At 48.5% G+C, this 13,698-nt stretch overlaps 1 protein-coding gene across 3 annotated transcripts in view; it reads left to right on the plus strand.

Annotated features, from left to right (window-relative positions):
- The window catches only part of CABP1 (calcium binding protein 1), a 394,354-nt gene extending 381,973 nt beyond the window's left edge, over positions 1 to 12,381 (plus strand). For all 3 annotated transcript variants that reach the window (XM_069619775.1, XM_069619776.1, XM_069619777.1), the window contains one exon: positions 11,173 to 12,381. In XM_069619775.1, the coding sequence (XP_069475876.1) occupies positions 11,173 to 11,198 (26 nt within the window). In that variant the 3' untranslated portion in view covers positions 11,199 to 12,381. The remainder of the gene's footprint in view (positions 1 to 11,172) is intronic.
- The last annotated feature ends 1,317 nt before the right edge of the window (positions 12,382 to 13,698 follow it).

Genomic DNA, 13,698 nt, shown 5'->3' on the forward strand with positions numbered 1-13,698 from the left:
CACTCTCGAGACAGCGTGATCCAGCTTCTAAGTTAACATCCTATGTACTCGCAGAACAGTCTCTGCCAAGTGCCGTCCACGAGCAAGAGTCGGGGGACCCTACATATGATGAGGAAGAAGAGGAGGAGGAGTGGGGCGAGTACCCTTATGTACCCCAGCGAGAAAGCGTCCCATGGCAGAGTCCATCATATCATGACCCCGTGGTGAAAGCGCAGCTAGTAACGAAGAGAGAGGCGACAGATGGGGTAAGCAAGCCCGCTGGGGTTTCAGGGTTCAGAAAACATGACACCAAGGGTGGATTTCATACACCGGAATGATTGGTTAGAGGCAGAGCCAGAAGGGGACATCATTGGGCAGGGCAACCCAGGGAAACCCCTAGATTACCATGTGGATCCCCCAAATGATATCAAACCTCGATTGCCAATTCCCTGATGGAGAATCAATGATCTTCTGTTGCACTTCTAACAAAGGCATCGAATAGGTTCTCAATTAGGATGCTAGCGGCAGCGGTGGAAAAGGACTTCTTAGAGGAACCCTTGGAGAGACCAAGGCCAATCGAACATTCTATTCCTCTGTTAGACTCCACCAAAAGACAGACCATATTGGTCCTTCAAACAGCGGTTAATGCTTGCATTGAAAGGGAACGCAAGCCATCTTTGGCTGACCCAATGTTTAAGAAGGGCCAGGTTCCACCAGACCCCCTAGTGGTAACAGCGGCTAGAAGCAGATGTGGAACTCTGGCCTACTCTGCAGAGGCTCTGTCCCAGTAGGAGAGCCAGAAGCTGTACATTATGAGTTGGAAAATAGCCACTAGGACGACATACCGCTTATGTATCACCAGTGCCATAGTTTTGATTGCACATTGTAAAAGGGCACAGTAGAATGACATTGAGGCCCTGGTCAAAGACATTCCAGAAGAATCTACAGGTTATAGTCAAGGAAGGCCAACTCTCAATGTGGGCCAATAGCAATGAATGCCTAGACACTGCTGAGACAGCTGGACTGCAGATTAGCCAATGCAGGAGTAACAAAGTATCACTCATGGCTCCATTGTGCAGTCTTCCTCCCCAACACGCAGGCCACCCGAATTACTGGCCGCTAGAGGGGAAGGCACTCTTCGGCAGAGAAGCAGATGGGATACTGGAAAAGGCCAAATAGAAACCCACAACACCAAACTCCTTGGGGCAGATAAGGTGAAACCCCTTTCTATGAAGTACATCACCAACAAAACAAATATGTTGAGGCTAACAGGCTCATGGTGTTACGATACCCGAGCGGCGAGACCGCAAACCTCTCAGGCCTGGTGGGGCTGAATTCCAAACCCTGTAGTAGGGATCAAGACCATCAAACCCATTATCACACCCAGTGATGATGGAGAGTCCTCTTGTGAGAAAGTTTCACATAGGGAGACTCTTCAACGGGTGGGAGCGTGGGTGCAACCAAAAACCAGTGGGTGATAGACACCGTACGGCAGGGGTATTGCATAGAATAACAAGAAATATGCCACCACAACATCGCAGAAACCATAAGAACTTCTACAACTACTGTAATGGATAGCCTATTAGCAAAGGGGGCCAACGAGGAAGTGCCACGACAACATCAAACCACTGCTATCTATTCAGGAAATTTCCGTGTTCCCAAAAGAAACAAGACAATGACCCTCATTAGAAGTTTGCCGGTAAGCTTACCGGCACCATTGTTTCTGGACCTTCAAACTACGAGTTTTGTGGGCGGGTGCCGTCCCGCCCGCCATGTCAGACCTGGCAGGCAGGCTGACACTCGCCCACAGAGATTCATGGAAGCACCGGCACTGTTGCGCACAATGCCGGTGCTTCCATCCTCCCCATTCCCATGGACTCCTATGGGGCTCCATGGGAATACGGATTAAAAGAATTGCCGGCGTTGGATTTACCAGACCACTGGGCTGTGATGCCCCGGTTAATCCGGCAAGCCTGGTGCTGGTAAATCACTACGGGTGCAGCGGCAGCCTGCCGGTTTTACTGGACTTGTAATGAGCCCCAATGAGACAAGTCTATATTTGAGACCGGCAAACATTTGTCAAACCACAAAGAATTTGAATAACCGCTCTGCAAGGAGTCGTCCCACTATTGATGTAAGAGGACTACATGGTGACCCTGGGCATGAAAGATATGATTTGATATTTCCATTTTCCATCAACACCAACAGTACCCATGCTTCATCCAGGTATATCTCTACCTATACGATTCGCTTATAAAGGGAAACCCCACACACCATTGCCTACAGAACTTTCAAACAAAAATCACCCTTCTTTATCAACTAGGATTCCGCATACATTTTCGTAAAACAAGTCTACGGTCAAGCTAACTCAACACATTCCAAGGGGCCAACCTGGATAGGAACCAGGCATCAGCCTTTTCATCACTTGAAATAATCCATGCATTCACGTGGCCTGTTCCTCTTTATCAGTCAACTCACCTGGTTTCAGTGAGAGCAGTTATGCAATGACTGGGAAAGATGGATGTGGGCATTTACCTCATACCCCATGCACACCTCCACATGCCTCCACTTTCCAGGAGTGGCTTGCCACAAGCTACAGGCAAATGGGAGAATCTAGTGGTCACATCACACAGTGTGATAAGAGCTCTATAGTGATGGACACCATCAAGCATGACCATCACAACAAACATCTCCATGTTAGTTCGAGCACACACTGCCCGGCCATAACAGTCCAAGGAAACTGGACCCCGTAGGAGTCACATTTCCACGTCATCATAATGGAGTTGCTGGCAGTGTACCATGATGTGTGCAGATTCCAAACAAGAGTTGCAAAACAGACAACACCACCTCTATACATGAACAAATAGGTAGGGACACCTTGCCTTTTTCAGTCAAGGGTTGCGCAACAGGTCTGGCAGCGGTATATCCAAAGGACGCTCTGGCTACACGTGCAGCAAGTTCCAGGGATAGGCAATTGTCTATCAGACAAACTCATTAGATAAGTGGCACAAGAGCATGAGTGGAAGCCAGACATAACACGCCTTGAGGCCTACGGGCCAGTGGCACAATACAAAAAATAATATAGATGGATGGATCGATAGATAGATAGATAGATAGATAGATAGATAGATAGATAGATAGATAGATAGATAGATAGATAGATAGATAACCGCACTCTACAAGAATTTCTACAAGCGGGGCACTCCAAACATTGATTTATTTCCATGAAACGCAAATACAAACTGCTAGAGCTTCATACCCAAGTACCCTGAACCCGGTTCATTAGACAACACTCTATAGATTAATTGGGCAAGGATATTGGCATTTTGTATTTCCTGGACACCTCGTCTACGCAGATTGACAGAAACACAGCTTCAGGAGAAACTAACATTAATCTTGATCCCTTCCACATGGGCACGCCAAAAGTGGTGCCCTCACCTGATTCACATGTCAATACAACCACTTATTGAGCTGTGTCCCATTCGCAATCTGTTCATTTAGCAAGAGCAGCCGACGCCTTCAAACCATCAAGCCATTCACTTGCCAGCCTGGCTCCAGAAATCATAGAATTTGGTCAGCTACATTTCCTATAACCGTGTAAGGGTGTAATGCAAGAAGCAGGTACGCCTTATAACCAGGCTTGCCACTGCAATAAGTGGAAGAGATTTGTTATCTCGAGCAACAAAAGTGGGGTTAGTCAAATGGATGACTCGCCCACCAATATTGTTACATACGTCCTCTATCCTTAGACTCCGGCTTAGTGTACGACCCTCTCAAGGACCACTTAGCTGCTCTTGTAGCATACACTACCACTTAATACAAGTTTCTTTGGCTGGCAAGTACCAGTAGTAAACACATCTATGGAAGTTGTTTCATGCTTATTTATTTATTTATTTATTTATTTATTTTGAGATTTATATAGCGCAACCAGCCCGAAGGCATCTGGGGGCTTAAAACTTCCTGTTGCCATAAGAAGAGTGAGTGAACTGCAGTCACTCTCAATGGATGGACCTTTTATAGCTCTACACAAGGAAAAGTAGGCGCTCAGAACACACCCTCGTTTTTCACCAAAAAACATTTCAAAATCCCATGGAAATGAATCAATTAAGCCACCGTCCTCTCCCAATCCCCTCAATCATCTGGGGGTGGGGCGAGCAATGATGTGTGCAGAGCTGATAACTGTCATGTTCTACATGGACAGGACAGAGGGACTTAAGAGCAGTCCATTCTTGGATTCTTTGGCCACAGATAAGGGGGGCTCTCAGGACACGTATTGCATGCTGGATTGTGTGCTGCACCCAAGAATGCTATACAATTGCACACAAGCCTCTTCCTTTCACCACTAAAGCACATTTTACATGAGTAACTGGTACAATTCAGGCATTCAGAGCAAGTGTACTTTTAGGTACCACTTGCAAAGCAGCAACCTGGAGCACCAGTCACACTGCCAAACAGCATTACTGTTTTACAACAAAGACATGAGTACATTCTCACTTGGGACAGGCCATACTTAAATATTGGTTTTCCACAGTAAGAATAGCCCATCCGCCTCCAACCTAAATGTACTGCTTCACAATTCTAAGAAGAAAGATGTTATTTACCCAGTAGTAGTCTTTATGTGACTTGCATCTTTTAGAATCGCATGTGCCTACACATTATCCACACGTCACAGCACCGGAGTAGTCTAAAACCATAATTAGCTTACTCATTACATACATACTAACATATAGTACCTTCTTCCACCCACAGACGTCACATCAGAAAAAACAGCAATCTGAGGATGTTGACGCATGGAGCATCATGGGTACAGGCACACATAGTATAGGGATAGTGCAACAGGAATGACCCTGTTGACGCCGTTTTACTTTATAAGTAACGCACTTGTAATACTGTGTAGATCAACCACTAGGGAGGATAATATGCAAAGCATGTGATTACAGCCTACTGACCAGCACCACCCACAAATGCAGCAGAGAGTGTATTGTATTGTATTGTATTGTATTAGTTATTTATATAAGGCTCTTTCCCCATTTGTACGGCCTCAATGCGCTTTGTGTTTGGAACGCCCTCGGTAACCCCAGTCCATGTGTAGGAGGTTCTAAGAGATTACATTAAAAGAATATTGTGTGCATTATTGCCAGGTTAGGGTTTAGGTGGCTGGCTAGGCTCCAGTAAGCAGCACAGAGGTCAGGCACGTGGGGGGGCACCATTGGTGGTTTAGGATAGAGTGCTGTTTCTGAAGATTCGATGTGTGCCCAGCTAGACCAAATTTCTTTTTCATTGGTTGTCGCTGTATACTAGTGGCAGAGGTGTTGAGGTACGTCCGGGGTTTCAGTGTGGACGGCTGTGTGCTGCTAGACCGGAATGGTACAGCCATAGCTGCATTCTATGGTGCATGAATGGGTGGGCGGGCCTGTGGCCTGTGTCCACAGACATGGTGTAAGGTATATGTACCGTATGCTTAGATGTAGAGTTCGACTGCAGTGCTCTTTTTCTTTGTCCAATGATAATGGCTGGTCTCGCTATTCGTGGTCTCCCTGCAATGAAAGTCTGGGCAGCGAGAGGGGTGCCCGGCCCGGAGAGAGGTGGGTGCGGGGGATTAGGGAGGATAATAGGGGGTGAGGGAGAACGATAGGGAGTACCATAGTTTGTTACGGAGTGCCTCTGCAAAAGCTGCTGGCATTCATAAGATATTGGTGGGTAGGAGTGTTCTGTTTCTTGGGAGGATCAATGTTTATTTTGGTGTGCCGCAGAACGCTGCCGGCATCCCTGAGGTATTGATGGGTAGGAGTGTTGTTATCAATGGGGAGGGCGATAGTTTGTCACGGTGAGCCGCTACGAATGCTGCCGGCATCTGTGTGGTATTGGTGGATGGCAATGTTGTTGTGTTTGGGTTCAGCGATATTGTTTAGAGAGAGAGAGCGTTTCAAGAGGAGGGAGGAAAAGCCAGGTTTTGAGGGCCTTTCTGAATGCCAGGTGATTTTCAATATTGCGAATGTGTTGGGGTAGGGAGTTCCAGATGAATGGCACTTAGACAGAGTACGAGGATCTTCCCAGTCTGGAGGAGTTGTAAAGTGGGACCAATAGGCGAGATGCTGTGCAAGATCTGAGAGTCCTTGATGGGAGGTAATGCTGGATTTTGTCTTGAAGGAATTCTGTGTCAGTGTTGTGGATGGCCTGGTGGGTGATGCGTTTGGCCAAAGGCCGACCAATCGGCAGCCAATCGAGTACTCTTAGTGTAGGGCTGATGTGTTCTCTGGGAGGTAGGTTAATGAGCAGATGTGCTGCAGCGTTTTGGATTCTTTGCAGTTTCCTTAGTTGAAATGCTGGTGCGCCTAGGTAAAGGCAGTTTGTGTGGTCTAAGCGGGAGAGGATGATGGAGTTGATGGCTGAGAAACGGTGAGGATAGGTGAGGTAAGGGTAAATACGCCTGAGAATCCGTAGTTGGAAGAAGCAGGTTTTAGATACGGAGGTGATGTTTTGGGAGAATCTGTGTGCAGTGTGCATACAAGGTTTTTCACCAAGTTGGAAGCTGCCGGTGTTGGACCTAGGGTTTGTGGCCAGGAAATCTGTTGGGGAAGGAGCACTGTTTTCCTGCAGACTAGGAGTTCAGTTTTCCCAGGATTGAGGATGAGGTGGTTGGTCATCATCCAGAGGTCAATATCCGAGAGGCATGATGACAGATCTGGACTGTTGGAGCCTAGTGATGTTGATATTTTAAGAATTATCTGGGTATCGTCTGTGTAGTTGTAGCAAATAAGATTGTTGGAGCGGATGAGTGTGGGAAAAGGATTTAGATAGATGTTGAAGAGTAGGGGGATAAAGTTTCTCCTTTTGGGACCACTTTTGTTACTGGTCATGAGGTGGAGGTGAACGGGTGGAGGGGCATGAGATGTGAGCGATTAGAGATGAAAGAGAAGATCCAAGAGAGGGCAGTGTCTTTGATTCCAAGTGTTTGTAGCCTGTCGAGGAGGATGGTGTGATTGATGGTATCAAAGGTGGCAGAGAGGTCAAGGAGGATGAGTACAGCGCAGCCTTCTGCATTAGCTGTTCTCTTTAGGTTGTCCCAGACGGACACAAAGGAGGATTCTGTTCCTCTGAGCGGCCTGAATCCCGGTTATGCAAGGGTCTTGGAGGTTGCTGGCTTAAGTGAAAAGGCCAAGCCCCTTGTATGCTGTGTGGTCCATGAGTTTGGCCATGAAGCAGGTGTTGGAGATTGCCTGGTAGCTCTGGGGGAGGAGTGGGACGAGAGTAGGTTTTTTGAAGAGGGGTTTGATGTAGGAGGTTTTTATGGCTTCCGCAAAGGATCCCAATGTAAGTGAGTGGTTGAGGATTGAGCGTACGATACTGCCTGCACAGGTTGAGGCAGGATGTTTTTGAGGAGGGTAGGCGGGCAGAGGTCTTTAGGGGAGCCTGATGGACAGCTTTGTGCTAGGAGCAAGAGGAACTCCTGGTGTGAGATGGGAGGGAAAGAGCTGAAGGTTTGTATTGAGTGGGGGGGTTTGATGAGGGTCTGCCTGTGGGTTGGTAGGGGTTGGGGGCATGTGTTCCAATTTAGAGATGATGGGGGAATGTCTGCCAATAGCGACATTGTGGAAGTGTAATGATAAGGTGTCACATACGGATTGGGAGACGGGTGGGGATGGGGGTCTGGAGCAGGCCGGGGAGTTGAATTCGGAGATGATTCTATACAGATCCTTGCTCAGGCTGCGAGTGTTTACGATTCTGTTCCCGTAGAATGCTTTCTTGTTTTTTCTGATTGCCCTTCTGTATGCTCTGGTTATTCTTGCTAGGGCGGTTTTGTTCTGGGCCATATGGATGGTTCTCCAGGTGAGTTCCAGGCAGTGCTTGAGGGTTTTTAGTGATTTGAGATTGGCGTTGAACAACCTGGGTGTGGGTACCGATCTCTGAGAGGTCTGTTTTGTTGAAGGGAGGGGTGTAAGGGCGTTTGAAAGCCAGAGGTTGAAGAATTTCCTGGAGGGAACATATAGGGAGAGAGGTGAGGAGGGAACTTGCTAGATCTGGGGTACTAACGACTTTATTCCATAGTGGAGTTAGAGGAGTGGGGGTTGGTGGTGGTTGTGCGTGGCCCTAGCCGCTGGCTGCTCTGGTCAGTGATGCAGAGAAGAAAATTGCTGAGTGATTAGTCCATGGTAGGGGGCGTGGTAGCAGAGTAGATATGTTTGTGGTGCTGAAGATCGCATCGAGGGTGCAACCTCACGTGTGGGTGGGTGTGGAGATGTGTTGTCTGGTTGAGTGATTCTAGATTGTGTGCGAGTGATCGAGTCATAGGATTTGAGGGTGAGTCTAACCAGATGTTGAAATCCCCTAGGATGGTATGTGTTGGTTGGAGGTTGATGTTGGTGGTCAAAGCTTTGCAGAGTGTGTCTGCAAAGTTTTTGTTGTAGCCATGGGGTCTGCAGATGAGTAGGAAGCCATCCCAGGTGGAGAGTGACAGTTGCAGTTTTACCATGAGGGATTTGTAGTCCCTCATGCTGTACAGCTATACCGTATCTATGCAGCAAATAGTGCTGCCTGGTGACCAGCCACGTCCCCCATCCAATAGATAGTACTACCCTCTAACTAGCACAGCCCATGTATCTAGCATACAGTGTGCATGCTCACTGTTAACATCCATGCATACACCAGAGGGTGCTACATGCGGAGCAGGAACACCCCATGTATCCAATAGACAGTGGTGCATGCTGACATGTAACATCCTTGTATCTAGCAGACCGTGGTGCATGCTGACCAGTAAAACCCATTTATTCACCAGACAGTGCTGCATGCTGGGCAGTAACACCCCATGTATCCAACAGACAGTGGTGCATGCTGAAATGTAACATCCATGCATCTAGCAGATATCGGTGCATGCTGTCCAGTAACACCCATGTATGCACGAGTGGGTGCTACATGCTGAGCGGTAACTCCCAGTGTACCTAGCAGCTGTTGCTGCATGCTAACGAGTAAACCCATGTATCCTGCAGGCAGGGCTACATGCTGACTGATAGGACCCATGTACCCAGCAGACAGCGTAATACACCATGAATCCAGCAAACAATGTTGCACGCTGATCAGTAGCATCAGTATATACAGCAGACAGTGCTCCATGCTCATCAGTAACACCCCTACCGCTACGGACCCTACTTGTCTGGCAAACTATAGCCCAATCTCTATCCCTCCTTTCCTGGGCAACCTCCTGGAAATCTGGCCATCTCCCCTCTTACTTTCCACACTAAATCTGTTGGTTGTCTCCATGACCATCAGTCTGGCTTCACAGCAGCCAGAGGCACGAAACTGCTCTTCTGAACACTGAAGATCTTCTCTCTAATCTTGATTCTAGCCTTCCTCCTGTCCTCATCCTCCTTGACCTTATCTCTGCTTTTGACATGCTCATTCATGCCATCCTGATCAATTGAATCTGCAAGAACCTTGGCATCACGGACCAGGCCCTGGAGTGGTTGACCTCCTTCCTCCTGGACCAACCCTCCCACGTCCAAATTGGGTCCTTTCTCGCCACCACCTCTCTCTCCACATGTGGTGTTCCCCAGGGCTCTATCTTCTCACCCTGGCTCTTCAATGTTTACTTGGCCCCTTTGTCCCTTCTGATCTTTACCTTTTCCTCTAACTTTCAGTGTTGTACGAATGACGCTCAGCTCCCTTTCAGGCTCCCCTCAGCCTCCTCTCCTCTCTCACTCTTTCAGGATGGCCAGATGTCTATCCGCAATTCAGGATTGGTGCGTCCCCAACGTTCTGTGACTTAATGCCAGTAAGAAGGAAATCCTTGTTATTGGGACCCCTGCTCCCGCTTTCCCTCCCTCTCTGGCCGCCCTCCTTGGCCCCTCTTCCTTCGCCTTCCTGTGAGGGAAAAAACCTTAGTGTCATCTTCGATTCTACCCTCTCCTTCTCACCTCACATCACAGAGCGTGCCAAGAAGGCCCACCACCATCTGCACCTCCTCAGAGGTATTCTTCCTTTTCTCACTTTCCCCCAGATGCTCACTGGCTCCAGAGCCCTGGTTCTCTCTAGGCTGGACTACAGCAACAGCCTCTTTCTCAATCTGCCTTTCGCTACTCTCCGGCCTCTGCAAGACTTAACCTTGGCCTCAAGCCCAGGGACCGTATCAACCCAGCCCTGAAATCTCTCCACTGGCTCCCGGTGGCTGCAAGGATCAAGTTCAAGACCCTCTGCATCTTCCACAAGGCTTTCAGGGGTGTAGCCCGCATTACATCCAACTCTCTCTTCCAAAATTCCTTCCTCTGCAGCCCTTTGCTTAGCTACCTCCAACTCTCAGAGGGTCAGACGATTCTCCAGACAGGAAGTGGGGGATAGATTTCTCTACTCTGCAGGTGCCTCCCTCTGTAATGGCCTCCCTGCCCCTCACCTGAAGTTCCAGAAGCTGCTCAAGACCTTCCTTTTCTCCTTGCTTTCTCTCTCTCTCTCTCTCCCCCCTGCTGACCTACTTGTCTGCTGCACTGAGTGGTTGCTTGACTACCCCCAGTGTCTCACTGGGTACCAGGCTCCTCCATGATCAGTCTCCCCTGCTCTGCCTCCAGGCCTACCGTGCACTTAGGGGCTGTAACTGTGACCTCTACAGCTCCATGCGTCCTTGCACTTACCCAGAGCTGCGCTGCCCTGGCTGCACTTACTCAGAGCAATGCTGCCTGATTGCACTTTCCCCCTTCCCTCTCCCTGGCACTTCCCCCTATCCCTTCCCCCTGCATTTCTGCGTTGTCGCACTTGCACAAACTGAATGACACAAGGCCTAGTAAAATGGTCTGTCTTGTACTCCCTCTGATATCCCCTCTCCCCCCATCTTGTCTTGTTGTGCCGAGAAACACTTGTGTACAGGCGCGTTACAAATTACATATATCATATCATACCCAATGCATATTGCAAAGAGAGGTGTACGTTGACCAGTAACACCCCACGTACTCGAGAGACAGTGAGGTCATGCTGACCAGTAATTCATTCCTGATTTAATTTAACAACACCTTGGTACACACACTCAACATATCTGACACAGCCTCATCACAAGGCAGTTCATGAAACAAGCCATCTGAGTTATTCTGGTGCTGCAGAGCTCAGTGCCAGGAACGTGATTGAATCAGTGTTATTCCAAGACTGATGGGCTGTGGGGTGTCGTTTCTGATCATGCTGTTTTACCAACTCTCTTTCTCTGACCCCCTGCAGAGTTTGTAAGGATGATGTCCCGCTGACGGCAAGTTCAGGAAGTGGAGGGATGAAGGTTTCAGAGCTGGAGAGTCCATTGCTCTACCATGAGGTGGGAGATGTCCGGTCACCTTTCTGCAGTCACTTTTACCTACCCTGTCACTGCCTGTGCCCTGCCTGCCTTCACCCATCCTCCTGTTGGATTCCTCCAAAGCACCTTCATTTGACGCCAGGAGTGCTTGCTCGTGTGTGATCTCAGGACAGGTCCAGGAGACTCGAGAACACATGGGTTGGCAAATGCGCACTCTGGGCTCTTCTGTTGCCATCATTCCTCTGGCGTTCATTAATCTTCTGGTGATCACTACACGCAGCAGAGCTCATCAGAAACTCTCTCTGTGGGTGATTGACTTGCAAAGACTCTTTGTGACAGCGCGATGGAAAGCCGCCTCCCCGGCGAGATTTGTAAAAAGGCGATATGTGATTGGTTGATGTAGAAAGTTCTTCCAGGAGAGACTCCAGTAGACGTGTGGATATGAAACTGCTTAACAAAAGTTGAAAGTTTCTCTCTTATTACGGCCTCGAGGGTGCAGAAAATCTTCCAAGAGAGGGCAAGTTGTGTGTGTGATTGGTGGATGTTAAATTACTTTGTGCTGGTTGAAGAGCACCTCTCTGTGATTGGTGGACATAGAATAACTTCTGAGACAACAGAGCGCTATCTCTCTATGATTGGTGCAAGCAGGGGACTTCCGAGAGGATGGACACGAAACGCTCTGTGATTGGCTGACGCAGGACTCCAGAGAGAGAGAATACCTTCCTCTTTGTTTGGTGGCTATAGAAGCTCTTCAAAGGACGCTGCGTCCTACTGTGACAAGACCACACAGACCAAGAAGAATACAAACCCACGACTACACACTCAACCCGAGAAGATGGAGTAATGAGGCTCAAGCCTCGGTATCCAAAAAATCACCGCTGATGGATAAAAATCTATCAGCAAGAAGAAGAACAAGCGCTGCAGGAGGAGTTAGACCTCCATGAGAAGGTCAGAAGAGAGAGACATTCGGCCTGTGCATCGCTTGGCCCTCCTGGATGGACCTTTCTCAGTGTTTCTTGATGTTTCACTGTGCGTGTTTGCTATGTATCTACTAAAAATGACATGTGTGGGGTTCTAGGCAATGTTACTGTGGCCCATAACCTGATTTTCCAAAAACAAATAAAATATGGGAGATGCAATGCTATTGGTTAATATTGGTACCACCCCCCTCCCCCCCAAAATATCGAGGCCGAAAATCTCGCAGCCCAAAATACCGAATTTAGAAATGCACATTTCAAGCATTTATGTGTGGGGGTTGGGTTAGTGTAACAAATATTGCAAGGGGAATACGGGGGTTGCTCGGGAGGGGGGTTGGAGGGGGTGTATACCCCCCGCATATAATTGCGTGTAAATGTGCACACACACAAAATAAATGGAAAATATCCCATGGATCCGTTATTATCTAAGATATGGGGATTAGGAAATGACCAGGGAGAGTGTAAAGGTCCAGAGGTTCAGCCTTCATTGCTTGTGCTGTGCACATGCAGTAGTCGCCTTAGAGGTGTTGACTATCACTGATGTGTACACAGTGCCTATGGGCTGGTACAGAGCTCAGGGAGTGAGGGGGTGGAGGAGGTTGGGGGAGGGCGGAGACTGAGACACTGTTTAGGGTGCGCTCGACCACCACTGGAGTCACAGCCCAGGAATATTGAGCACAGTCTTTCCAGAGGTCCAGGTGTTTCAAAGTGATTTATTTATTTATTTGCATTTATAGAGCACGCAGGCAGCCCTCGGGCATCGTGGCGCTGTTACATAGGAACTTAGTTACATTTACCAGAAAGCATGATGTGCCTTTCGAATGTTAGTTTCAGAGGCCGGTCCATTTAATGGAGAGACGAGGGGATGGGATGCTGGGAGAGAGGTAGCCCGCGATAGTGATGCAAGCAAGCAGCGGCAAACAATTAAAAAAACGTGATGTAATGTGTGTGCAGACTTTTCCCACGTAGGGCAGCTGTTTATTTAAGGCAAGTCCCAACCCAGTGACTTATTATTAAAACAGGGAAGAGGGAAACAAACTCAAGATCCATGCGGAGCTGGGGAGGAAGATATGGGGTGTGAGGGATCCAGGGTTCAGACAAGAACTGGACAAATCTCCTGAGAGGGGCAAGGACTGGGCGACAAAGGGGCTGTCAATTGGGGAAAGAGTAGGCTATGTGCAAGATGGAAGGGGAGCTTAAACTCAGGGGAGTGGGCGGAGCCTACAATAAACTCTTATGGGAGTTCAGGATGAATATTGACGCCATTAGCACTTGATTTAGAGAGTGAGGTTTGGCCAAAGCAGGGAGAAAAAAGGTGACCCAGGAATGGGATAAGAGTCTGATACAGGGCACGTGATCTACGTTTGGGAAAAGGGAGTGGGAGAAATAGAGTTGGGGTGGGTGTAAAGGTGTCCTTGGCTGGAAGAAAAAGCCCCAGGGATGGTGGGAAAGTGGGCGAGGGATGAAAGAGAGGGGTGG

The sequence above is a fragment of the Ambystoma mexicanum genome, chromosome 10 (assembly GCF_040938575.1).
Source record: "Ambystoma mexicanum isolate Mex_15411 chromosome 10, UKY_AmexF1_1, whole genome shotgun sequence".
NCBI classification, from domain to species: Eukaryota; Metazoa; Chordata; class Amphibia; order Caudata; family Ambystomatidae; genus Ambystoma; species Ambystoma mexicanum.